This window comes from Tenrec ecaudatus, chromosome 10 (genome assembly GCF_050624435.1).
Source record: "Tenrec ecaudatus isolate mTenEca1 chromosome 10, mTenEca1.hap1, whole genome shotgun sequence".
NCBI classification, from domain to species: Eukaryota; Metazoa; Chordata; class Mammalia; order Afrosoricida; family Tenrecidae; genus Tenrec; species Tenrec ecaudatus.
This window is the reverse complement of record NC_134539.1, coordinates 135,475,043-135,502,101: the sequence shown is the minus strand read 5'-3', so window position 1 is coordinate 135,502,101 and position 27,059 is coordinate 135,475,043. Positions and strand designations below refer to the sequence as shown.

The following is a 27,059-nucleotide window of genomic DNA, read 5'->3' as shown; positions in this document are numbered from 1 at the left end:
AGAGGACACAAAGAGAGATGGGGTATTGTCAAGAAGCCCTGAACTAGGGGGTCTCCTCTAGAGGGCACCAGGAGAGGAGTCGGGGGGGGGCAGGAAGGTATTGTGAGGGTGTGGCAGCTCTCCGTGGAGGCAGGGGGACAGAGGGGAAGCAAGGAGGCACCCACAAGGCCACACCTCACCTTTCTGGTGGCACCCTAGCTCAGTCGCCCCATTCTCCCACCACAGTTGGTTCCTCTATCCCCACACTGTGGCAGGTCCTGCCCGTTGTTCCCACTCTCCTGGCCTCTGCACTCGTCCCTCTTTTCTGCCCTCTGCACTGCTTAAGAGTCAGTTCAAAGGCCTTCAGTGTGTCGGCTATGTTGTGGTCACCCTCGGCGGGGTGGAGGCTCCCTCCTCAGTGCTCCACAGCTCCCTCCTCCCCTCGCCATCATTCTCTCCAGGAGGGTCTGCTGCCCCTCCAGGTCTGGGGACTCGGGAGCTTGGTGTGCGCTGGGTGTAGCACAGTCCAGGCACAATGGCCCTGGTGTGAGATCAGTTATTTAAAGGAGACAAAGGCAGGAGAGGGGGTTGGGGTGACATAGCAGAAGACTCAGGGCAAGGAGATCGCAGAGGGATAGGAGGGTGGACTTTGGGGCCAGGGGGCCTGTTCCCTGACCATCAGATTACTGTGCTGAGAGTGGACGAGTCCTCTGAGCGAACGGGCAGTGTCGCGGCCGGCTTCTGGGGGCGCCGGGCCTCATCTCGGTTCTGCCACACGTAGTGGGCCAGGTAGGCCACCACCAGCACGAGCCAGCCCCCCATGGTGACCAGCAGAGCCACGTCGGTGCTCCGCTGGGTTCCACCTGGCCCCGGCCCACACAGCTCTTCCTCCTCGGCCAGTGGCAAGAACTCCTGTCCCACGAGATCTGACCGCGCGCCGGGGCCACACACGATGCCTGTCGCCGTGCCGGGCATGAGCCTCACCCTCCTCAGCACCTCCTGGAGGGCGCAGTCACAGTGCCACGGGTTGGCGGACAGGTTCACTTGGACCTGCAGCCCAATGAAGGCCTCCAGGGGCACCCATGCCAGCTGGTTGGCAGAGAGATCGAGGTGGCGCAGTGTGCCCGCCAGACCCTGGAAGGAGGCCCCTGAGAGGTGGGCAATGACATTATGGGACAGATCCAGCTCCTCTAAGACAAGCAGGTGCTGGAAGGCACCGGCTGGCACCGATGCCAGCTGGTTGGCATCCAGGTAGAGCTTTCGGGTGTCATTGGGAATGCCAGAGGGCACGGCGCTCAGCCCTGCCTGGCTGCAACGGAACGTCCGCTCACCAGCCTCCTCTGCCCTGTAGCATCCCTGGGGAGCTGACTGGGGGCTGGGCGCAGTGCCCCGTGTGCCTATCACCAGCAGGAGGGGCAGGAGGTGACCGAGTATTGGGAGCGTGGCCATAGGTTGGCATCGTCCTGGAGTGGAGTAGAACCTGGGGAAGAAAAGGCCCCCGAGAGGAAGAGTGAGCAAAGAGAATGCCATCCCCGAGTGGGTCTCCTCTCCCCAGCCCTCTCTCAGGCATCCCTTAGGCTGGGCCCCTTCTTCGGGGGCTTTCTCAGGCACCAGTGCCCCCTTGGGTTCCTGGCCTAGGACCCCCCCAGGAGGACCCTTCATAAAGGGATCCTCTGGTGCCGAGACCCCTCTGGGTCTTGACCTTGACCTGTGGACCAAGGCCCTGCCGGCCATTCTGGGTCTGGGGCTTTAGTTAACTTTCTGCCTCTCAGGGCTTGAGGTCTGTCGTGGGAATAGTCCCCTTCCCACAGCGTTCCTGGCCAGACAGGCAGAGGGGACAAAGAGATCGGGAGGAGGGCAGTCACTGGACAGGATGCACCTTAGCCCCCCAGCCTCTATGCCTAGCATCCCCTTTCCTGGGGCACCTGCCCTCTGCCTGCCCCAGTATACCCTCCCCCATCCTCTCCCCCTCCTGCCAGCCTCTCACCCCTGCTGATGAAGGGAGATCCCTCCCTGAAGCGTGCCTCAGGAGACCCGCTTCCTCCTCCAGAAACCCTGCTTGCTGGGCTGCTGGAAGTTGGGGCTCAGGAGAGTTGGGTTTCCTGGCATATGACTCTGGGGCCAGGTGTCAGATAGCTGAGCCGTGGCCTGGCCAGCGATGCCAAGGGAGGGCAGATGCCAGTATCTGATAACAGTCGTGGGGAGACCATGCTGACCCCATTTTCCCTCGAGACCCTGGTGAGGCTTCTTCCATCGTCCCTCTAAGCAGGGCTGAGGCAGACACACCGCCAACCCTCTCCCTTGATCTCTGCTTGATAGGCCTTCAGGGGTAGGACACAACTGGCCTGGCCCTGTGCCGTGCCCTTGCCTCCTGTGACCTTTGTCCCCCAACTCCAGTGCCCCCTCCACTCTCCTCTGCTCTTCCATGGTGTCTGTGGCACCTTCTCCAATGGTGAGCAGACCTTTGCCTTGGAAATGGTGTCTCCCTCCTTTCTCACCCCACCTTTCTCATGGGGTGGCCGGTACTCTCCCTGCCAGGGGGCGCTGTGGTCCAACTTTTGTTTGTTCACCGCTGTTGTTGATACCCACACACTCTCTCACTCACGCACTCACTCATTCACTCTCACACACTCATTCACACACACATACTCATTCACTCACTCACGCACTCACTCACACACACACTCTCACTTACTCACTCACTCACACACTCACACACTCACTCTCTCACTTACTCACTCACTCACATACCCGTTCACACACATACTCATTCACTCACTCACGCACTCACTCACACACACACTCTCACTTACTCACTCACTCACACACTCACACACTCACTCTCTCACTTACTCACTCACTCACATACCCGTTCACACACATACTCATTCACTCACTCACGCACTCACTCACACACACACTCTCACTTACTCACTCACTCACACACTCACTCACTCACTCACTCACATACCCGTTCACACACATACTCACTCACTCACACACTCACACACTCACTCTCTCACTTACTCACTCACGCACTCACTCATTCACTCTCACACACTCACTCACACACACATACTCATTCACTCACACACTCACACACACACTCTCACTCACTCTCTCTCTCACACACTCACACACACATACTCACACACACATACTCATTCACTCACACTCACACACTCTCACTTACTCACACACTCACACACACATACTCACTCTCTCACACACTCACTCTCTAACTCACACACTAATTCACACTCACTCACACACATACTCACTCACATATATACTCACTCACTCACACTCATTCACACATTCATTCACACACATACTCTCTCACTAACTCACTCACACACTCACTCACTCTCTCACACACTCACACACACTCATTTACACACATACTCATATATTCATTCACTAACTCACTCATTCACTCACTCACTCACTCACTCCTACACTCACTCCTTCACTTACACCACGCACACACTCATTCACCCACTTACCCACTCACTGACACTCATTCACTCACTCACCCACTCACACACTAACTGACACACTCACTCACTCATCACTCCCCCCCGCCCTCGCAGGACCAGAAGGGCTTCTTCAAGGGGCCTGAAGTCTGAGTTTCCCATGGACGCCCAAGGTGGTACTGTCCTGCATACCGGGCGATAAGAGGAGGGGGGCCTGGAGACGGAGACATCTTATTTCTCAGGCTTCCTGATCACACTTTGCCACTCATTTGCAGACTGTTCCCTGACCCGCACTGAGCCGTGGGAAGAAAGGATTTGAAGCCGGAAGGGGTGGCTTTGGGCACCCCAGCCACCCCACTGAGCGCTCTTGGCTGTGCGTGCAAATACAGAGCCCGATGCCTTGGCGGTTGAGGGTTGCGCGAGGTGCAGATGGCGAAAGGCTCTCGATTGTTATCTTCCGGAACGGGCTCTGACCTTCCTGTAAGAGAGCAGCACCCGGGTCAGCCTCATGGATTCTTTTGGACATTTTACTGTGTTTGGGGGTGAAAGTTCACAAAGGAAATTAGTTCCCGATTCAATAATTTATATGAAAACATTTCCATAGCATCCTTGTTGCCCCCACGATGTCGGCACACTCCCACTCCCACACTGCTCTTCCATCTCCACCCCTCTAGTCTCCCTACCCCTCCTTGCCTTGCCTTCTGATCTTGGTTTGGGGCACACATTGGTCCCGGGGAGTTGGTTGCTCTGAGGAGCACATCCCTGTGATTTTTTGTTTTAATAGGCCAGTTGCACGATGGCGCAGGACTGTGCAATATTTTGTTCTGTCGGTACTGGGTCATGATGGGTCAGAACTGACTCACTAGCACCAAACAACAACAACAAGCTGAAAGGTGGCCTCTGGGAGTGGCTGCAGTCCTGTGTTAAAAGGTTGTCGTAGGGCAATAGTGTCATGGATTTTCCTAGGGCTTATCAGTCCAGTAAGGTTAGTTCGTTGTTGCACATTTCCTCCTGTGTTAGGTGGCCTGCTCTGTGTACCTGGTCAGAATGCCTGGTAGTGGTAGCAGGGCACCATCTAGTGCTTCTGGTCTCAAGCTGGAGGGGGCTGTGGTGCATGTGAGGCATTCATCCCGTGGACTACTGCATCCTGAGTCTCTGATTTGCTGGGCTCTCCTCTGCTCCAGACAGAAAGAGATGAACAGCTGTAACGTAGCTGATCAGCCTTTCATGCCCCAGATGCTGTTTACCAAAGTGTGCCAGCCCTTGTTTTGATGAGCTATGTTATGCCCATTCATCTGGCTGTCCCCTCAGGTTTTTCCTTTCTGTGCTCTGTAGGAGGAGGACTGACAAGGAAGGGTTGCTGCTAACACTCCTGTACATGACTCATTCCTTCCTTACCTTATCCTCTCCAGCACCCTTGACTTTTAGGCCCAACCACCCACTGCCTTGACCACCGCATAACTCAGTCTCTTGTGGCACCTCACCATCCTACCTGCACCCTTGACAGTTTGGCACTGGGACTAAGCGTCACAAGGGATGACGGGGCTGGAATAGCTCTTTGAGACGACCTCTATCTAGTCTAGTCCGACCCTCTTAGAGTGTAAACTGAGGCCTAGGGAAGGAATATCACCAGGGCTACACAGTGAGTCAGTGGCCTGACTGATTTGTTCTCTAACCCCCTCTTACGCCATGCCAGGCCTCTCCTCCGCCTCTGCCTTTATGCTGCCCTTGCCAGGACCCTGGCTTTCTTGCTCTTTGACCATTGCATCAACCTCTGCACTGTGCCCAGTAGGTCAGAGAGGAAGAGGAGAAGGGAGACAGGATGTCCCGCAGACCCGAGAGGACTCTCTTAAGAGAGGCGGAAGTCTCAGACGCTGGAACACTGCTGAGAAGGAGCACATTGCCGGGTACGGAGATGACGGTGACCAGGACTGGCCCATGTCATTGGCGGGGCTTTGTGAAAAGTGAAAATTCTGGGCCCCGGGTATGAAAGCTGTCAAGAAGGTTCACAGCACATCTACCTGCGAGGGCCCGGGTGACTGACTGCACAGGGCGCGTGCCGATGACGCGAGCACCGGGTGACCTTTGGACAGCAGGTTGAAGAGTGTCATGGGGGCCAGACCCAGACCGGATGGCAGGATACTGAATGATGTCACCTAGGGAGATGTACAAAACACTGACTCATCCTCAGGATGTCAACGGGGCCATTTCTCAGACTCATGTGTGTCCACGAAGTCAGATAAGATAGGGGCAGCTGCTCTCAAGCAGGAGAGGGAAACAACCTTTTTTGTTTTGTTTTGTTTTTAACTCGTTCTTTTGGTTGCTGAGAATATTCACCACCAGCCGTTTCTACCCCGGTCACGGGAAGTCGCTGTGCCGTGCCTTATCTCTCTAGTCTCTGAGTGGCTGCCCCCTGAATCCTGTACAGAGTCCTCACCTGCGAACACTGCTCCAGGCAGACCTTCTCCACGGGTGAAGCTGACCTATTGTTTGGTTTAAAGGTGACTTCCGGGGGACATTTGTGGCTGAAGCTTCACACATTATCTCAGGACAATCGTTCTGTGAGTGGTCCAATGTCAACGACTCCAGGAAGATTAGATTTCAGGCAGATTTGCAGTTCTGTTCCACATTTCTCCCTTTTGATGGATTGGGATTCTCCTGTGGAATCTTTGATGGCACCATTCAGTGATGGAAGCCAGGCACCACCCAGTTCTCCAGGAGGAGAAGCAAAAATGCTCTCAGTATGCTGTGCATTTCACCAGGTTTTGAACCGGTTCAAATAGGTTCAGGCACAGTGGGTGAAGAGAACTCGGAGCAGAGCTGAGGTTACAAAGTCTTGGTTTACCATAATGATAACTGGGGTGGGGGATTCGGTCAAAGGCCTGGATTGGGAGACTCAGAAGAAGTATAGTGAGTCCTTTCAGGAGCCTGCCGCTAGGACTGTGGAAAGCGGCATACATTCAAAGTGCCATGATGAGTCATCATCTGGGAGCTAGGACTCTGTTCCTGACTCTGTCAACTAAGAGACATGGCTGTTACGCAGCACACACAGACTGGTCTGATCTGGAAGCTCAGTGTGCAGCAGGGAGCGAGCCCTACTTGCTCCCCAATCCAGTCTCCTCATACTTACAAAGGAAGGCCCCTTCCTCTTTTGGGTGGTTAGCAGCGGGTCTCAGTGCTCAGTAAGGAGGGAAAACTATGGGGACAGGGTGACCCACAGTCAGGACAGTACAGAGTGCAGGGTGGGGAGTTGGGAGAGATTGGAGTTGAACTTCCTCTCTATCATGCACTCATTAGGCTCCAAGCACCGTGTTGACGGACCATTACGTTGAATACGAAGAACGGGTTCTGTTCTGAATGTGCTGGTCTGTCTCCAAAAATCAAACCAACCCGTGCTCCCCAGTCGATTCGGACACAAGCATTCCTATGGGATGGGGACAGGATGGACTCTCAGGGTCTCCAGCACTGGAAACTCTTGTTGTTGTTGTTTCTAGCAGTGTTATTGGCACTCGATCCACACATCACCGCATTCAATAGCTCAATCATATCAAGAGCTGTACAATCGTTACCACAATCAATTTTAGGACCCCACCCACCCACCCACACAATGGCTGAACCGCCTTTAAAATGAGTTGTGTAATCACCATCAGTCCTTGTTCTCCCTGCCCCCCTGTAACTCTTTAAATCTTTCTCCCTCGGAACTTGCTCATTAGAATCACTTCAAGGGTCTTATCAAATTCTTTACGCTTGGGCGTCCCCTGGGCCAGTGGAAATCTCTGTGGGTGGGGTCTGGGCATTAGTATGTCACAAAGGTTCCCGTGTATTCTTACCTGCAGACGGAGTCGAGAAGCGCTAATGTGCAGGGAGACACAGACAGGTAGATCTTTGTCTCCTCGATGCAGCGCGGTGTCCGTGTGGCATCTGCCATAACAGGCGTGGGGGCAAGGAACTGGGCAGCCCCGGGAGAATCGTGGGCAGCGTTGGCGAGCTGTCCATCAGCTGGAAGCGGCGTTTGTGTAGAGTTCCACCGGGTTGCCAGGAATCAGCAGAGGGAAGAGGCCACAGTTCACAAGGCCACAGGCCAGGCCGAGGCATTCAGGGAAATGCAGGCAGCGGGCTCTTGCGCTGCATGGCTGGCGAAGAAGCCGGCAAACCCTGCTGTTAGACGAGAGCCTGCCCGGGCCACACATTCAGCGTTGCCCGGCTCTCGAAATAGGAGGGAGCCCAAAGGTGGGTCTATGAACATCTTTGCCGGAATGTGTTGCTCCAGAAATTGTGACTGATGAGCCCCTGGGGCTGGAGGCCAATCTGGGGACCCTTAGTGTCATCACCGACGTCCCCCTGAGTGGAGCGTCCCCTTCCCTGGGAGACATGGGGGCAGAAATGCTGGCAAATATCCCAGCAGCGCATTAGGACTTTGATGAAGAACTCGTCGGCCAGACCAGTGAAGTGGCCAAGGACTTCATCCGGAAAGCTTTGGTTCAAGAGGCACACACCCCAAGGGGCTCTCGGGCACCCTGGGTCACTCCTGTGGACACAGGCCAGCACAGGGAGCCCAGGGTCAACCTGGAGACCGCCAAGAAGCAGTCTGCTTTCTTTCACGGCCTCCTGTGTGACCACCTGCCCCACTCCCTGATGAGACAGGTCCACTGAGGCCAGACGAGGACCGGGGGTGGGGGTGGGGGCATCCAGGGTCTATTCTTGGGCCCTCCCTGTCCCCGTCCCGAGGCCTGTGGCTCTTAACTGTTTTCCATCCAGCTCCTACTCTCTGGCCTTCCTCTGAGCTGGTGACCAGAGTGTGGTCAGCAGAGGCCTTGCCTTTCAGGGGGCCTCTGGAGTGGTTCGGATCTTGAAATCTTTCCTGGTGCCACTCTGCAACCCCTCCCCCCGGCTTTCCTGGGGCCCTCTGGAAACTGCGGGGGCTCCAGCAACAACCAGCCTGGATAACCCCTGCATGGCTTCTGATGCTCCGAACATCAGCCTCCACGGACGTCTTTTTTCCACATTTTCCACTGCTGTTTTGCTTTGGATTGGGATCACTGATGAAAAGAACAATCATACTTAGATGACATATTTGATAAGCTTTAGTTTTATGTGCACTTAAAATAAAAGGCTTAGGATCTTAAAAAAAAAAGGCATTCTTGATCTTCTTCCTGGATCATCAGTGATCATCGGGCCACTCTGAGCTCCATAGGGCCCCCAGGGTCTTCTCTCTTCAGAGGAAGATGGCCAAGCTTTTCTTCTGAGATGCCTCTGGTAGACTCCCCGGGTCCCCGGGCCCTGGCACAATGTGTCCATTGTTGACAGCATCCAGGCCTCTTGGAGTGGATCCTTCATTTGTCCACCCAGAGCGCCCTGCGTGGACCAGGGCCTGATGCAAACAGAAACACAGCGCCCTCTCACCCCCGGGGGAGACTCACACAGAGACTTCCAGCCACCGGCCGGCCGAAGGAGGCCTCTCACTGAGCTACATGCCGGGATCAGAGGAACAATGGAGTCTGTCTGGACAGTTGGAGAAGGCTTCGTGGAGAAAGTCAGAGTTGAGGGAGGTCTGTAGGCATGGCAAGGAGTGTGACAGATGGAAAAGGATCTTGGGAAAGCACTGGAGGCTGGGACTGGGACAAGGGGCGCTCTGAGAACAGCGACTAGCTCAGTGCAGCTGGAGTGGGCTGTGTGGTTCTGTTACACACTTGAATCCGCTCTGTGCAGGAAATGCCATATGGGGAAGGCATGGGCAAGCAGCCTGGTGGAGGGAGCAGGTATGTAAGAGGAAACTTACAGGTGTGCATTCAGCACAGTGCGAGAAGCCCATACAACACCTCTGTAAGAGGAGGACACAGGGGAAATGTCATCGCCGAGCTGTGGGACATGAGCAAACTAGTTAAACTTTCTGTGCTTTGGCTTTTTCATTTGCAAAAATGGGAATGATGAAGAACCCTCCTTCTTTTGAAGAGTAAGAGTCAGGCAAGCATTCAGCTGCTAACCATGAGGTTAGCAGTTCAAAGTCACCAGCTGCTCCACGGGGGAAAGAAGAGGCTCTCTCCTTCTATGAAGGTTTACAAGTTAACAACAGGGAAATAGATCCACGTACAGATATTTATATGTTAAGTATTAAGGTAGCAGATGGATATTGGGCCTCTACTCAAGTACTTCCTCAACGCAAGAGCACTTTGTTCTAATAACCCGGCATTCTGTGATGCTCACATTCCCAACACGATCGCTGAAGACAAAGTGGGTGCATAAGCAAATGAAGTGAATAAAGCTGATGGTGCCTGGCTATCCAAAGCTATAGTGTCTGGGGTCTTAAAGGCTTGAAGGTAAACAAGCGGCCATCTAGCTCAGAAGCAACAAAGCCCACATGTAAGAAGCACACCAGCCTGTGCAATCATGAGGTGTCAAAGGGATCAGGTATCAGGCATCATCAGAACAAAAAATCATATCATTGTGAATGAGGGGGGAGTGGGGAGTGGAGACCCAAAGCCCATTTGTAGGCCACTGGGCATCCCCTTACAGAAGGGTCTTGGGGAGGAGACGAGCCAGTCAGGGTGTGATGTAGCAACAATGAAACATACAACTTTCCTCTAGTTCCTAAATGCTTCCTCTTCCCCTACTATCATGATTCCAATTCTGCCTTACAAATCTGGCTAGACCAGAGGATGTACAATGGTACAGGTAGGAACTGGAAACACAGAGAATCCAGGATGGATGATCCCTTCAGAACCAGTGGTGAGAGTGGCCATACTGGGAGGGTGGAGGGAGGGTGGGTTGGAAAGGGGGAACTGATTACAAGAATCCACATATGACCTCCTCCCGGGGGAATGGACAACAGAAAAGTGGGTGAAGGGAGATATTGGACAGTGTAAGATAGGACAAAATAATAATTTATAAATTATCAAGGGTTCATGAAGGAGGGGGGGTGAGGGGAAATGAGGAGCTGATCCCAAGGGCTCAAGCAGAAAGCAAATGTTTTGAGAATGATGAGGGCAACAAATGCACGAATGTGCTTGGCACCCTGGACACAATGGATGCATGTATGGATTGTGATGAGTTGTACGAGCCTCCAAGAAAATGACTTAAAAAAATAAAAGGAAAGACAAGTCTCTAGAAAAGGCCATCATGCTTAGTAAAGTGGAAGGTGAGCTAGAAAGGAGACACTCAAAGAGATGGGTCCACAGCGTCTGCTACACCATCTCCAAACGTAACCGTGGGGTTGTGCACGACCGGGAGGCTTTCCTTCTCTTGTACCTTGTACTTGACAGCACCTAACAACAACAACAACACGCGGTTACAGCTCAGGATCAGCGTCAATAGGCTACAACTTAGAATGAGGATCAGGAAGCACATAGGCAGCACCTACCTTCTCTCGTGCAAAATAGCTTTCTCAGCTCCTCTCAGCATGCGGGGCTTCTCTTAGGCACCCGAGGACAGGCCTTCTCTCTGAGCCCTTGGCCTGACCTCTTGCTGCCCTGCTCTGACAATTACTACAGAGCTCTTCAGCTTTGCTGTCGGGTGTCCAGGGGCAGCCCAATCTGCCAGCCAGCCTCCTGCCTGCAGGTACGCAGCTCTCTCTGCTCACGAGTCAGCACGCCTACTTTAGCCACTTTGCTCAGTGAGCTGAAGCCACCCTGTATTGTTCGCCCAGTTTCTCTGCCACTGGATTCCGCTGTGGTCGCTGCCGTGTCCTGCCCTTCTGCAGTGGTGCAGCTCTCCCGGGCCGAGGAGCTTCTCAGCACTGGGACTCTGGGTCCCAGCCCTTCTTGGTGGCAGTGAATCCTTCCACTCCACATTCCTCGTTTCCTCCCTCCTCTCTTGCACTCTTGTCTGGAATTTATTCTGTGTAAGCTTCGTGCGAGGGCAGAACCGACCAATTTCCCTTTCAGGGTCCTCGACACCTTATTTGCCTTGTTGTCAGGCTACCGAATCCTCTTAGTAGGCTAGAAGCACCTTCTATGCACAGTTCCCCTGACAAGACCAAGCATGCTAGAAAGCCGCATTGCCAATGAGACTAGAGTTTGAAACCTTCAAACTCCAAAAATGAAACCGAGAAAGTATTTGATTTTTTTCTAAGCAGCATCTAGAAGCCCAGAAGTGGTGATTATGCCTTGGGCTGCTAACTGGAAGGTGAGCAGTTGGAAACCCCCAGCCCACTCTGCGGCAGAAAGATGAGGCTTTCTGCTTCTGTGAAGAGTCGTCGTCTGGGAAGCCCACGGGGGCAGTTCTACCCTGTCCTTTGGGGCTGATGGGAGTCAGAACCAACACAGTGGCCGTGAGTTTTGAGTTTGAATTTGGAAGAAGTATCTGAAACCGTGCCCCCATTTGCTCTAGCACATATTCATGGGACTTAAAGGAAAAATCGTGGACAAATGGAATTCAAAGACAATGGAATTTTTCCAGGAAATTTTTGAAGCTCCTCCTACATGCTGATGTATACATATATGCATAGGGCTCTATATTTGCATATAGGTATATTTGCATATACCTCTACGTACACCTAGAGAGTTGTTGTTGCAGAATTATGGATGCCACTGCGATGACCAAAAGGCCCTTTCCCCCTGTCCACCTCTGTGATGTCGTGGACTCTGTCCAGCTGAGTACCCTCCGCTCCGCTCTGCTCCTCGCCCTCACGCAGGGCTGCCTCTGTGCCCTGCCCACCTGCACCAGTGGCAGTTGGCAAACTGCAAGGTTCAGGGCAGCAAAGGGCAATGGTCCATATCAAAGGACCTGCAGATTGAGGGGTTCTTAAAGTACTGCCCTGCCTTGGCGCCCAGCGGGAGGCTCTGCCTCGCAGGCCTTGGCTCTGGACTGGGAGGCCTGGCCGGCTCAGCCCTTTCCCTCCCAAAGCCCCGAAATAGCCAACCACAGGGTGTGGGGGTGGGGGTGGGGGAGGGGTGGGGAGCTGACCTGTGATGTGGCCAGGCCCTGACACCCACTTTGCGGCTCCTGGTTCTCAGGAAGTTCCCCGTGTGCACCCCCACCCCCACCAGCTGTGTGTCCTGGCCTCTCCTCTCAAACAAAAACACAAACACAACCAGGCCTGCACTTGCTCTGGGGGCCGGGTGTCTCCCCTTCAGGGAGCGGGAGGGTAAAGCTGGAGGCAGCAGGGAAGTCTTAGGGGTAGGGCAACAGGGAAGTCTTAGGGGGGACAGGGCTCTGTTTCTTGATGGCCCGCCTCCCCCACCAATGCCACCATCTAGTCTCAGGAATGTGACTTGTTTATTATCTTGCCCAATGTTGGCTATCTCAGTCTATGGGTGTATCTGCGGCAGGCAGAGGCCACACCGCAGCTGCCAGATGGAAACACCCCAAGGCTGAAGAATGCGCCTACCTCAGCACCCAGCCGCCCGGGGGCTCCCACAGGGCAGGGAGAGGCTGTGGAGGTGGCTCACGGTCTCTAAAACACACTTCACGAGGAATTTAAAAGTAATAATACCGCATGACACCACAGTTTGAAACTAGAGGATGAAAAAGAGCGCCCGGATCCTGCCTCCTGGTGCCTGTTGTTTTCATCTTGTGGGATTTCCCTAGCCTGGTGAACTCGGTGCTTAAATTCTTGTGGAATGAGTTAAGACAAGAGAGCTTCCTCCATGCCAGGAACCTGCTCCCCAGGGACTGGACCGTGTAGCCTTCAGGACTCGAGGTGGGTGTCCTGTCACAGCCATCTCTACTTTGCCGGGAAGGCACTATGCACAGGGGCCGCGCTCAGTGGCGTGGTGTCTGAGGTCAACCAGCTGGTAGCTGAAGTTACCGAGGGCTGGACGGACCCTGGCGTGCAGGTGCCAGGAGTTGACCGCGGCTGCTCCATTTGGACTCATGTTAATGGTCAACGCGTACGCAATAGAAGAGCTCTTTAGGAGGCACGGATTCAAAGACAACAAAGCAGAGACAATAATATAAGGCACGTCATGTCCCCAGCACCCAGCTGTTCATGGGCAGCGCGCCAGGCCCGCTCTTGGCTGAAAGACCCGCAGGGAAGATGTGACAATCATTATTTCCTCACGGCCCGACACATTCCTTTTACTCCCACACGCGCAGAGGCCACGCTGCTAGCAAGAGAACCCAGGCATTATAAAAGCTCTCCACAACTATTTTAGACCACATTTCCAAGAGATAAGGTTTGTTTGTTTAGCTAAAAGCCACCATCCCCTGTCACGCTCCCACATTTCTAGTGATTCCTGACTGCTTCCAACCAGAGAAGCCCTGCTGGTGCAGTGGCTGGATGTTGGGCTGCGAGCCGCAAGGTCAGCGGTTTGAAACCAGCCACACCAGGGGAGACAGCTTTCTACTCCCGTGAAGAGTTATCTTCTCAGAAACCGGGGGGCAGTTCTTCCCAGCCCTGGCGGGTTGGCAATGACCTGAGGCAGTGGCAATGGCTCAGTCCTCAGAGGAGCCCTGGGGGTGGAGTGGTTGTGCGCTGGGCTGCGAACTGCAAGATCAGCAGTTCTAACTCACCAGCTGCCCTTCGGGAGTCCGACGAGAAACCGGCTCTCAGAAATCCACAGGGGCAGGTCTGCCCTGTCCTATCCGGTCTCTGGGAGTGGTCATCGACGCGATGGCAGGGGGTTGGTTTTTGGAGCCAGTCACCAAGTTGCTCCAACAACTTAATACACCTTTTTAGAAAAAATCTGTTCTCGACCACCAAGTTTTTACCCTAACCTTATTAAAAAAAATCATTTTATTGGGGGCTCCTACAACTCTTACCACAATCCATCCATCCATTGTCAAGCACATCTGTACATTTGTTGCCCTCATCATTCTCAAAACATTTGCTCTCCACTTAAGCTCTTGGTGTCAGTTCCTCATTTTGCCCCCTCCCTCCCCGCTCTTCCCTCCCTCATGAACCCATGATAATTTATAAATTATTATTATTTTGTCCTATCTTATACTGTCCAACATCTCCCTTCACCCACTTTTCTGTTGCCCGTCCCCCAGGGAGGAGGTTATATGTAGGTCCCTGCGATCGGTTCCCCCTCTCCACTCCACCCACACTCCACCACTTTATTTTTTTAAGTTGGTTTGATGGACTCTGGATGCAAATAGGGCAGTTAGTGACTGTAGCACCTGCTTCCTTGACTCCGTCATCTCGTCCCCTCCCCCATTCATTTTTCAGGTATTTGGGAAGGGAATTGACTCTTGGTTCTCATTGACCTCATTCTGGATTTTGCTGCCTGCCCTATGGGTCATGTCCATGTATTGTTGTATCTGGATTTTCTCATGGGACCCGGCAAACGTCTTCTCCCACGGCTGCATCATTTCTACACCCATCGACGAAGATGACTTCCCATTCAATGGGCAGGCCATCATTTTTCTTTTTTTCCCAGTTTTGTTGGCACATAAATCCACGTCCTACAATTCGATCGTTCAATGATGTCAAGAAAAATTGTACAATCGTTACCACAATCCACTTCAGAAGGTTCCCTCCCATGACGAAGGCGCCTTTAAGCTGAGCTGTGTAACCACACCCACTGCTGGTGCCCCTCCCCCCCTAACTATTTACTCCTGATTCGGCCTTCTCCCCTCCTCCTGCCCCTCCCCCTCACAGCCCCACAAAGCCGTGCCTCAGCTAATATTTCTGTACAGCTACTCCTTGGGGCGTCGCACACTGGTGAACCCAACAGAGACAAAAAAAAGCAAAACCGAAATGAAGTGGTAAGGAGAAGGCAATAGAAATACACAGATAAAAATATCACCACAAGCCGGAAAGGAAAGACTTCCATTAATATTTAAAAAGCCAGGAAGATCCTTGCACCTAGCATCAGTTCAGGTTGGGTCTAGGGCAGCGGATCTCCACCTACCTCATGCCGTGACCCTTTCATACAGTTCCTCATGTAGTGGTGACTCCCCAACCATAACATGATTTTTGTTGCTACTTCATCACTGTCGTTTTGCTACTGTTATGAATCAGGGGACCCCTGTGAAAGGATCGTTGAACCCCCAAAGGGGTCGTGACCCACAGGTTGAGAACAGCTGGCTCTAGAGGAAGGTCCACTGGCTAAGCATCAAACAAGATCACAATTATTTACCTGTGTTTCATAGTCAGGTTGTCCCAGACCCTGCCCGCGAGCCGCTCAGTCTGACTAGATGCTTGCAGATGGGTTTTGGGCTCCCAGTGTCCTCCACGGCCTTCCATGAATTGGGGGTTCACAATTTTAGCCCTGATGCTTTTCCCTTCACCATATTTGAATTTTGCTATTGTCATCTTTGGATCACACAAACTGGTGTGCTTCTTCCATGTGGACTCAGTTGACTCCTCGCTTATAAGGCTGCTTGTTTGAGCACAATCCTTTAAGACCCCAGCCACTCTTCCGGTCGATAGCCGGGCGCCATGCGCTTTCTTCCCCACCCTCTGCTGTAGCCCCTGATCTTCAGTGATCCTTTCATGGAGGCCAGTATCGAGCAGGGCCATGCGATCAGAACCAGTCCTTGTGTGGAGGCCAGGCCTTCGTTTTTCTCGTGGGCATCGACTTTTGGGTTTCCACTACTATAGGGAACACAGGAATGAATGTGCTCACACCCTGAATCTTTCCCTGCACACGGGAGGACTTCCTTAGAACAGACAACCACAGGTGCAATCGTGGCTCCGAGCCACCGACGCCTGTTCAGCCACTTGGCACAGGTGAGCCAATCGCCTGCCGGCCCCAAGTGGTGTGCGTTCCCTGATGCTGTCACGCATTCTAAACAGTGCCAAGGCCTCTCTGTGGCTGGAAGATGTTTGGGGAAGACGTGGTGATGAAGGCAGGGAGCTGGAGAAGGAGGAAGATGATGACAGGGCATTAAGCGAAACGAAGCTGCCAGGGATCCATGGTTTACCACAAGCCTAGAGGGAGCCAGAAGCCGGTGCATTGCTGTGTTAGTCGTAACTGAGACGGACGACGACTGTAACGAGACACGCAGGCTCACAGTTCCCCACTCACGACCTTTGGGCCGATTCTAACTCATAGCAACCCCACAGGACAGGCTAGAACTGCCCCTGTGGGTTTCCGAGACCATCACGCTTTTATTTTCCTGTTTTTCTTTCTTTTTAATCATTTTATCGGGGGCTCTTATAGCTCTTATCACAATCCATCCAGCCAGTGTGTCAAGCACATTTGTACATATGTTGCCTTCATCGTTTTCAAAACATCTCCTCTCTACTTGAGCTCTTGGTATCAGCCAAGACCATAATACTTTATGGGAGTAGAGAGAGTCTCATCTTTCTCCCGCTGAGCAGCTCATGGTTTCAAACTGCTGACCTTGTGGTTAGCAGCCTATAGTGTAACCCATTACCCCACCAGGGCTCCTCCTAGCTTCCTAACGCACTCGAGTCTAGCGCATTCATAGTGATCCTCTAGGACAGGGTAGAACTGCCCCTTTGAGTTTCTGGGACCGTAACTCTTTTTTTTGTTCTTCTTTAATTTCAAATGAGTTGCTTGAATTCCAGATGGTACAGAAGTCTGGGCACAATAAAGGCAGAAGAGCAGCTCTGGCAGGTTCTGGACTGGGTTCACTCTGACCTCACAGCTAAGACAGAAATGGCTGAGTGAGAACTAAACATGGCATGATTTTTTTTCTTTGTTACAAAAGTTTATTCTTAAATGTAACAGCAGGCTTCAAGACAACACTTCATTCTCACTGGCAACGAATGTTCTAGCAGGGAATCCAACGTCCTCATTGCCTCAGCCACCAAGAACAGCTTACTTTCGGCCAGATTTCTTAATGGCCAGAGGCCCCTTCCCCACAGCCTTGGCTTTTAGCTCCTCCAGTTTCTTTCGTTCTTCCTTCTGTTTCTGCTTGAAAGCCTCTCTTCCTCGTCCATCGCTTTGTTCTGCTTCTTGAGTTGTTTCAGGGGCTTCTTGCCACCTTTGCGGTCCGACATGGCACCTGCCGCCCCTTCCCCAGACCTGCCACCGAAAAGCAGAGCTTGGGACTGTAACTCTTAATGGGAGTAGAAAGCCCAATCTTTCGCCCAAGGAGTGGCTGGTGGTTTCAAACCGCTGACCTTTCAGATCTCAGCCAAAGGCGCAACCACTACCCCACCACGGGTCCTCCAAAAACCAAACTCACTGCCGAGTCGACGCTGCCTCAGACCCATAGTGACCTCTATAGGACAGGGTAGAATTGCCCCTGTGAGTTTCTGAGACTGTAACTGTTTGTGGGCATAGAAAGTCCTGTCTTTCTCCTGAGGCAGCTGGTGGGTTTGAACTGCTGACACTATCTGAAATCAGAGGCCGGCCGTAAGGAAAGGCTTACTCTCTCTGTTGGCTCTTAGCTTCTGCTCCTGGCTTGGCATCCCTCCTCCCCATCTCTGCTGGTCTAATTCCCTCTTTTAATATTTTGTAAGAGATTGACTCAACACGCACGCACACACACAAATTCTACCTTTTTAACATAAAGGCACAATTGGGATTGATAAGCATAGCTGGGAGGTTAGAAATTACAATGGGGGGGGGGTACAATTCAGTCCATAACAACTTCCATTGTGAAAACATGAGGTCACGGGAGTTATTAATTAATACGACATGACATGTCTAGTAATCTTCCTGTTCAAAACTCAAACTCACTGCTATCTAAGAAGTCGGTTCTGACTCACAGTGACCCCATAGGCCAGGGTAGAACTGCCCTGTGGTTTTCTGAGAGACCCGGACTCATTATGGAAGTAGGAAGCCTCGACTTTCTCCTGTGGAGCAGCGGGTGGTTTTGAACTGAGGTATTGAACTTCCTGAGGATCTGAAGGATGTGGCAAAGATCCCGAGGGCTCAGTCAACTCCATGGAGGACAGAGAGAGGTCAAATGGGTCAAGGGGGCTTACTTTAGGAAGAAAACAAGAGATGAGCACCCCCCTTTTCTCTATGCGGTGCAGGTTTCTGTGAAAAGGGTGACAGGGTGGTTTGCATGTGTCTGCAGAAGGCCACAAAGCAGAAGGAGGAACTTCTGTAAGGTCACAGAACAATTTTCAGCCTCTGGGGGAAATACCTAGGTCTTGGAATGGGTGCTTTTGGGGAAATGGTCCTGGAAACAGTCAAGGAACCCCCTGCTGTGATCCTCATTTCCCTGAAGCCCACTAAGTGCCACAGGTAACCCATGACTGCTTCCTGGCTGCCCCATGGGGGGGCAGGCACAGGGGAAGCAGTTCCCAGCTTTGAGCCAGCCCTATCTGTCCTGTCCCCCACACTCCTTTCAGAACAAATTTGCAGCCAGTTATAAAGTCCCTAGGAGCTGTAGGTTTGTACTAACCTGAAGGTTGGTAGCTTGAACCTGCCCAGCAGTACCGACCAAGAAAGGCCTGGTGGTCTGCTTCTGTACTAACCCAGGACTGTCAAAGGAGCAGCTCTGCCCTGTACCAGGTGGGCACCATGAGTCAGAATCGAGTCCACACACAGCGCGTCAGGTGTGTCATGCCATGACGTTATGTCACCCTGCTCTTCCAGACAAACACAGAGAAGCTGGGTGGGCAAGTGGAAATTACTCAAACACAACTCTTTGGTGAGATGCCTCGTGAGAGTGAGCCAAGGAGACTTCAGAAGCCGTTTGCTTTGACTTCCCACAGAAATAGTTTACCACGGCCCAACAGGTATTCTCCCTCCATTCTTTGGAAATTTCACAACAAACGCAGAGCTCGGATCTCACAGGTGTGGAATTAGAGCTTAACGATGGCCGGTGGAGAATGTTTATGCTGTGACCGCCCACGGCATCATAGAGGCGCAGGACAGTCTCTAGACAGCGCGTCTGTACTGCAGCAGAGTCTCATCTTTCTCCCGCCGAACGGCTTCTGGGCTCAAACGGCCAACCTTTCAGCTCACAGTCCAACGCTGCACCTGCTCTGCCACAACCACACTGGAAAATCCGCCGTGCTTTCAGAGCACGCAGGTAAAACGTGCAGACGCAGGGAGGTGGCGTCTTTCTGCCCAGACCACAGGCTGATGGGAGGCTTCTAACGCTTGGCCACGGAACAATCCTTCCCTGACACGTGGCCTCTTCTGATGCCCGATGGTGGGAGGCCCAGCATGTGGCCACGCGTGACTGGCATGGAAGAACCGAGGAGCAGAGGCCTTGACAAAGGCTGCCCACAAGCTGCCTTGTTCGGCCAGCCCCTTCCCCGCCAGCCAAAATTGCGAAAGCCTAGCTCCCAGTTGGACCCGGGAGGGCAAAGGGCCTGGCACTCAGCTTTCTGCGGAGCCAATCTGGGAGTGGGACCAAAGCAGTTAGATGTAGTGGAAAAACCCTGCAAGGGAAGGGTGGGGGAAGGGGGGGGGTCAGCTCCTGGTTCAGCCTGGGACCCCTCAAGCACCTAGGGCAAGTTACTTAAAGCTCCGTGTCTTCTAATCTGCAAAACGGGGGCGACTGGAAGCAGCCCTTGGAGCGGGTGGATGTAGAAGCAGGTACTGTTGCAAGCCACAGTGCGATCTTGCATTGTTGGGGCTGGGACGTCCTGCCGAGCGGCCTCGGCGGAGACCCCGGCGAGAGCCGGAGCGAAGTACTACAAGTCCCAGCAGGCCCCGGGCGGCCCGGCGCGGGGCGGTGACGTCACGGGGCCCGGCGCGCGGCGCTGATTCGGCAGGAGCTGCCAGCGGGGTGGCTGCCGCCGCGGGTTGTTACAGCTGCTAGAGCAGCAGCAGCAGCGGCCCCCGCCCCCGCCCCCGCCCCCGCCCCCGCCCCCGGCACCTCTCCCGGGCCCTCGACCTCCGGCCCGCAGGGTGAGTCCGGCCGTGGTCTGCGGCGTGGGTGCGTGGGGAGGCCCCCGCACTGAGGCGGGGCGAGAGAGGCGTGGGGGCTGCGAGGGAAGGCACCGGGCTAGAGCACCCTCGGACTCGGGGAGCCGGGGTAGAGGGAGTGCATCTGCCGAGGGCGGGGGTGCCCAACGAGGCAAGTGGAGGCTGGAGGCCGGGGTCGGGGCGTCGAGGAGGGGCGCCCCTGCTGGGGGCGGGGGGTGGGGAGGGTCGGGGATAAAGCTTTGGCCACCCCCAGGGCCCAGTGAAAGCGTGGAGATGGGGGCGGAGCCCCGGGGAACGGGCTAGCCTCCCAGGGTGAGGTCCCCCGCTGGGGAGCGGAGCGACGGGCTCCCCTGCCCCCGGGAGATCCCACTCTGGAAGCCCCGACCGGAGTGAGCGCGCCGCCTCCTCGCTCCTCCCTCTCTCGCTAGTGGGGGGACGGCTCGGTACTCTTTCTCTTCCCACCGCCTTCCCTGGACCCTAGGTCCTATCGTGGCGAAGAACGGTGACCGGGCTGGGTAGGGGGAAATGCCCGTGGCATTGGCGGGGGGGGGGTTACCAGTCTGCCAGGGTGGATATTTTGGGCTCTTTAACTCAGAAGGCTGAAGCTTTTCGGCTTAGACAGCTACTCTTACCTGGGGGAGGGATTGGAAGTCTCACCTGACAGCCGCCCTGGGACACACTAGCCTTGGCTTGGGTGTCTCGCCAGACTGGCAGAGCCGGGATCTTGTTGAGTCGGAGCTGGAGGAAGGGGAAGGAGAGGCGGAGTGGGAAAGAACTACTGGCAGAAAAGTGGTTAACACAACCGAGTCGCTGCAGGCTCCCGTTTGAGGCAAGTTATGAAACCACACCCGGGGCTGTTGCAGGCAGCCACCTGCCAGCCTAACTTTTCAACCTGAACCCCTGGGACACAGCTTTACCTCTGCAGCATCAGCTCCCCTTACCCCCTTCTGGGAGACAGGTCAGTTGGTTGTTTACTCATGGAGATGAAAGGTCTCACAAAGTCTCAATGGCCTTTTCTGGCTGCCAATCTCTTTCTTAGTTTATCCTTTCTTCAGCCCTTTTTTAGTGGTTTTGGGTACGTGCGCGCATGGACAGTCTTTGGGGGGTTTGTTGTTCTGGGGCACTTAGTGTTCAGGCTTGAGGAAGAAGCTTCCAGGATAGTAACTAGGACCTGGGTCTAGATTCTTTCTAGACTCTTCAGGCTGGGGAGGCTGCCCTGAGGCAGCCAGAAATGGGTCTAGGGTCGAGTGGTCTGGGACTCAGAGTGGCTTTTGACACTTGTCCAGGAAATGCTTGGCAGGGGAGGGGGGAGCGTGGCAAGGGATTGCTAGAGTTTTTTCCTCCATTCACACCCCAATAGGTCTGGGTTAGGGAAAGTTGGGGGCTGTCAATGTCTCAGATTGGGGAAATTCTTCCCCTTTCCTTAGTAGTAAGTTCTGCTGAGCCCACACTTCCTGGGAAGCACCCCCTCCTCCGCAACTCCCCTGGTGGAAGCCCCAGGGGCTGTGTTAGGTAAGTGAAGGTAAACAACGGAGGCAACTCTGGATTCCCAGCTCCCTGGTTTCTGTGAGGCCCAATTACCGGGCCTAATGGGCTGGGCTGCCAGACTCTGGAGCATTGCTTCCGCAGGTGGCCCCGGGCCAGCCCACGTGTGTGTTTTGGGAAGGTGTGTTGTGGATCACATTTCTCTTCGGGTCACTAAGCTTGGGGCTGTCTGAGAAAAGGAAACTTGCCCCTCTTATTCTGGAAGTAGGAAACTGACCTTTGGGGATTCTAGCTCCTATGCAGGCCCAACCGGGATCCTGGCCAGAGATAGCCAGCAACTTGACTCTGCCGCAGGGTGAAGGAGGAGCCCTCTGGGCATTCCCAGGATAGCCTCATCTGAGACCCCCTCCTGCATCCCTGGGAAAACTGGGGCTGTTACCATGGTGATGACCTTAGGGGCTTCACCAGGCAAGATGTTCTCTTATCCAGGGAGGTAAACCCGTGCACAGGCACCGTCTGTTCCCAGTTCCAGCTGGTCCCAAGGCCCTCAGGGATCCGGGGCCAGTGGAGCTCTGGACAAGGGACTGCTCGTTCCCCTCCCTTATCTTCACCACCTCCCTCTGTCTACCCTGGGTTGCTGCCACCATGGTTTCCTGGGTGTCAAGGGCAGCCCTCCTGGTTCCTCTCACCGAAGCTCTGACCAGTGGAGCTGGGCAGCTAGGGAAGGCCTGGTATAACTTACACCTGGAAACAGGGCCTGGGAAAGGAGACGGTGGGGCCCGGTAGAGAGGAGGAGAGAGAGGCCAGGAGGCAAGCCAGAGGCATGGTCTGGTGTCTGCTGTGTCAGTCTGGGAGGGGCGTGTCGATGTGGGCTCCAGCTGCCTGCGGGAGCCCTGGCTGTTGGCCAAGGGGCCTGTCCCGCCTTCCTGCGGTGGGCACCAGGGCGGCAGTCTAAGTGGCTGCTAGATGGACGAGACATCTGGACGTGTGTGTTGCGTCACCAAGGCAGAGCGTCTGGGCAAAGGTTGTCCCCAGCCTGTTGTTTTCTCTTTCCTCTCTTCCGCTGTCTGTCTATCTGTCTGTCTCTCTGTCCCAGTCGCCTGCCGAGAGTCGGGGGAGGCCCAGGATTGGAGAATTGACTGAGTGAGAGCTGGGGGAGGCCCAGGATTGGAGAATTGACTGAGTGAGGAGCTGTTGTTCTTCACCCGTAGCAAGTTGCCGCTTGCCACTGCCTCCTTTTACTCCCGTCCCGTGAAGTACTTGTGGGTGGGGGGTGTCTCAGATGAGACCTTCAGGGATTGTGCTGAGTAAGAGTTCTTAGGGGTGGTCTCTTCCCAGCCGGCGCAAGCTGTGTGGAGGGTGGCCTTCACAGGCCCGCTGTGGGGTGGCTCTGGGCTGGACACAGATTGCCCCACTGTGCGGCTGGGCACTTCTGGATGACCTGTGCCGGCCTGCTGCGAGAGAAACCCACATGGACTTTACCAGGGAGAGTGGACTGCACTGGGGGGGGGGTGGCGGGGGAGGAGTTGGCTCCAGGGGGCAGGGAAAGTGGTGCGACCTGTCTCACCTGTGCTGCTTGTTTGCAGAACCGTGTCAGTGGCGGCGGAGAGGGGCGGCAGGATGAACGTGGGCACGGCGCACAGCGAGGTGAACCCCAACACGCGGGTGATGAACAGCCGTGGCATCTGGCTGTCCTACGTGCTGGCCATCGGGCTCCTGCACGTGGTGCTGCTCAGCATCCCCTTCGTGAGCGTGCCTGTCGTCTGGACCCTCACCAACCTCATCCACAACATGGTGAGGCCGCGCGCTGCTGCTCGGGCCGGGAGGGGTCAGCCTGACGTGGCCGGATGTCCCCAGAGCGCCTCTTCTGGCTCCCAGCCCTGTGTCTCTGTGCACATTTCCAGGATGGGATGGGACCGCGTCTGGGCCAGGGTGAAAGCTTACCTGAGCCGCCAGGAGTCCCCAGGCCCCAGAGTCCTGGTGCTGAGCCTGGTTCCCCAGCCAGGGTCTCCTACCATCCTCCACACGTGCCCCTCACCACTCTCTTACCCTGCTACTGCTCCATATCCTTTTGGTGGATGGGCACAGGCCTCCTTGCTCCCTGCCATCTTCTTGCTGGGGCACCTCCTTCCCAGCTGGCCAGGGTTGGCGGGTGGAGGCTCGGCAGGAAGGCAGGAGCAGGCATGGCCGGCCCACGCCTTGCTGAGCTCTTCCTCGGTTCTGTTACCCTGCGGGCCTGGTGGTTCTGCCCAGCTCTGAGCTCCTGTGCGCTGCCCTCTAGTGCACCCTGCCTTCCTGGCCAAGGAGAGTACCAGGCCGCCTGGAGCCCCGTCTGTGTGTGACAGGGATGGAGGAGCCGAGCCGGGGAGCCCTTCACCTGTCGGTCTCCTCACGAAGGCCCCTCCTTCCAGGGCATGTACATCTTCCTGCACACAGTCAAGGGGACACCCTTCGAGACCCCAGACCAGGGCAAGGCAAGGTTGCTGACCCACTGGGAGCAGATGGACTACGGGGTCCAGTTCACGGCCTCTCGGAAATTCTTGACCATCACACCTATTGTGCTGTGAGTGTTTTGGCGGGCAGGACGAGGCCTGTGGACACCGAGACCCAGCCAGCTCGGAGCCTTGCGTAGGACTGAGCAGGGGGAGGGGCCTAAGAGCAACCCCAGGTCTATGACACGGGGCTCGCTCCAGCCCGGGGCTTCCCTGGCGCTGTCTGTGGGCCTCCTTGCTGCCTGTGAGATGGGCCCATCGGCCTGGGCTGTGGGGAGGGGTGTGTTTGGAAGGGGCCCCGAGGCCTGTCCACTAACCCCCAGGCCGCTCTGTGGTGCCCCCCTCACCAGGTACTTCCTCACCAGCTTCTACACCAAGTACGACCAGGTCCACTTTGTCCTCAACACGGTGTCCTTGATGAGCGTGCTCATCCCCAAGCTGCCGCAGCTGCACGGAGTCCGGATTTTTGGGATCAATAAGTACTGAAGGCCCGGCCCCCGCCCAGGACGCAGGGGGCTCAGAAGGCCTGTGCTGATGCTGGACGGACGAGCCTCTGGGCACTCACTGCCAGAGATAGGGGCTGTGCTCCGGGCCTCGGAGTCACCCTCGCTTCCCCAGTAGCCGACTTGGAGTAGCTTGTAGTGGGGTTGGGGTGGCCCCCCTGCCCCTGGTGGGGGGTGGGGGTGGGGCTGTGGCTCCTTGTGGTTTTCCTGATCTCTTCCTCTTGCCTTTTCACTAGAGACCCCGTGGGGGTGGTCATGGACTGGGCGGGGCTCCCAGGCTGACCAGGACTGAGAGAATGGGTGGGAAGTCAGGGACACCCCCTGCTCACTGGCTGGCCCTTAGGGGGCCAAAGCACTTTAACCCCTGTGAGGGGAGCGGAAAGGACGGTACAATTTCTAGATCACTTTAACTCGTAAGTCTCTAGGGTGACACTCAGGGTGCTAGTATATATGGGGGCGGGGGGCAGGGGACACTGCCGCCTGCCTCCTCCCTCTAGCACCCGCCCCAGCACTGAGCCGGGCTGGGAAGGGAGAGGACAGCGGTGGGTGGGGCTGGGTGAGGCTGCCCTGTCTCAGAGGTGTGGAGCCAGGGCCTGGGCCATCCTGGCCCCGGAGGCCAGGGGAGGGAAGAGGAGAGGATGAGTTGATGCTGAGCAGAATGGGACCAGAGAGCTGGAGAGAGGGGAAGGAGGGGGAGAGGAAGGGGGGTGCCAAGCTAGATCCAGCCTCCTCGGGGCTGTGGCAAGGGGGGGAGTGGGCAGGGATAGAGGAATGAGCTGCAGCAGGGTGCAGGTAATGGGGGAGGGAGGTTGCTATGGGGTTGAAGCTCTTGGGTTGGCATGCGGGGTGGTGGTGGACAGAAGAGCCACCCCCCCTCCCCAAGTCCTCCTACATGACACTGCCTTCTGGTGCAGTGTGAGGGCTGTGGGGACCCTCGGGCCGAATGGTGGGTCCTGGGGACCCTCATGCAGCAGCCCTTTTGTCTCCTGGCCTGCTCCTGCAGAAGGTCCTGGGGCAGGCAGGGTTCCCATTGCGTGGCGTGCAGTGCGCCTGCGAACCTGGTCGGGTTGGTGGACTGCGGCAGCAGGGCAGAGGGAAGAGCCAGGTGCTGCCCTGGCACCAGCTGTGGGTGCCTGTGGGAGGAGAGGAGGTCGCCCAGCCCGTTTCTGGCCTCCTGGCACCTCACCCCTAGCCCCTGTATCCTAGGGAACTCTCACCTCGAAATCTTTCTAAGCCAAGTGTGAATAGGATTTTTACCTCCTTTGTACAGTATTCCCAGAGATACAAATAAAGGGCAACGTGTCCCTGTTCCCCTGTCTGGCCTCTGCTTCCTGGAGGGCTGGTGGGCAGGGAGGGGGGTGCGCTCAGGGGTGCACTGGAGAGAAGGACTCAGATTGGGAGTCTTCCCCTGGCCTCAGCTTGGGGGGCTGGGTGGGGGAAGGGATCCTGCGGAGGGACTTGGAAGGAGCAGACCAGAGAGCCGGCCACTCAGCAGGTTCCTCTGCCTGGTGGCTGGCTGGCCTGCAGGCTCCAGCGTCCGCCTCCTGAGGTGGCCTGGCCTTTGCCCAGAGTCTTTGCTTCCCTCGGAATGCCCTGCCCTTCCTTCCCCAGGTCCACTGTGGCCCATGTGTTTCCTGGGGGTTGCTCAAACAGCCCGGGGGGTGCTGCAGGAGCAGGTACCCACACCTCTTGGATTACGGGCTACCGCATGAAAGTCTTTAATTGCCGGGGCCGCGCTGAGCAATTATTTTTGCTGAAGAGGGGTGGCAGGCCAACTGGCTTGGGAACCTATAGCCTGGTTACTCTTGTCCCGGGAGGGCAGTGCTCCCTCCTCCCTGCTGCTGGCCTGCGTGGGAGGGGAAGGTGTTACTTACTGAGGCTCAGGAAAGGGAGGAGCCCTTGCTGTGAAGCAGACCTTATCTCCTCAGGGTGCTGCCCGGGACTATGTTCTGGGAAGTATCCTCTGCTGCTCCTGGGACCAGGTAAAAAGTCACGCGTGGACAGGGTGAGGTGTCGGCAACATGACATCCTTGCTGGGAGTGCCTGGCGGAGAGCAGAGCTTTGCCCGAGGCCAGGGTCCCCGAGTAGGGTCCTCACAGCCTCAGATTGCATATGCAGAATCCTGTCATGTTTTCCATCCATTAAAATCGTAGAATAACATCTGACAGATACTGTGGTCAGTGGCTTCAAAGTAATTTTTCTAGGTTATAGGGATGCTGACAGTGCTTTTGTGAAATCTTTTTATACTGAATTGCAACACTATTCACAACTGAGCAGAAGCTTAGTAAATTTTCTCTCCTTTTCCGCTTTATTCTCCAAAAAAGTTATCAATGGATGTGAGGGATAGGCCAGCCTCCCACCACTAATCGTGGGTTCGATAGGTGCAATTGTATGGTTAAGATATATATAAAGATTATAATAAAGTCATAGAGAGAT

The 27,059-nt window shown here is 55.1% G+C and overlaps 2 protein-coding genes across 2 annotated transcripts; one reads left to right on the top strand and one right to left on the bottom strand.

Moving 5' to 3' along the window:
- Positions 1-657: 657 nt before the first annotated feature.
- On the bottom strand, positions 658-7,383 carry LRRC3C (leucine rich repeat containing 3C). The gene is made up of 2 exons (XM_075559648.1): positions 7,286-7,383; positions 658-1,459 (listed from the first exon to the last, which is right to left on the bottom strand). Exons 1-2 carry the CDS (start codon positions 7,381-7,383, stop codon positions 658-660), a joined length of 900 nt encoding a protein of 299 aa, XP_075415763.1.
- Positions 7,384-19,994: 12,611 nt separating this feature from the next.
- Positions 19,995-25,933, top strand: ORMDL3 (ORMDL sphingolipid biosynthesis regulator 3). The gene is made up of 4 exons (XM_075561769.1): positions 19,995-20,125; positions 23,215-23,422; positions 24,040-24,191; positions 24,471-25,933. The coding sequence occupies exons 2-4, from the start codon at positions 23,249-23,251 to the stop codon at positions 24,604-24,606; spliced, it is 462 nt and encodes a 153-aa protein (XP_075417884.1). The 5' UTR covers positions 19,995-20,125; positions 23,215-23,248; the 3' UTR covers positions 24,607-25,933.
- Positions 25,934-27,059: the final 1,126 nt, after the last annotated feature.

Bases quoted from the DNA above. Each gene is read 5' to 3' on its own strand.
- LRRC3C (XM_075559648.1), bottom strand. From the start codon at position 7,383: ATGGCAGATGCCACACGGACACCGCGCTGCATCGAGGAGACAAAGATC. The intron at 1,460-7,285 runs GTAAGAATACAC...TTTCTTCCCCAG, and splicing joins CTTCTCGACTCCGTCTGCAG to GTTCTACTCCACTCCAGGAC.
- ORMDL3 (XM_075561769.1), top strand. From the start codon at position 23,249: ATGAACGTGGGCACGGCGCACAGCGAGGTGAACCCCAACACGCGGGTG. The intron at 23,423-24,039 runs GTGAGGCCGCGC...CCCTCCTTCCAG, and splicing joins CCAACCTCATCCACAACATG to GGCATGTACATCTTCCTGCA. The intron at 24,192-24,470 runs GTGAGTGTTTTG...CCCCCTCACCAG, and splicing joins ACCATCACACCTATTGTGCT to GTACTTCCTCACCAGCTTCT.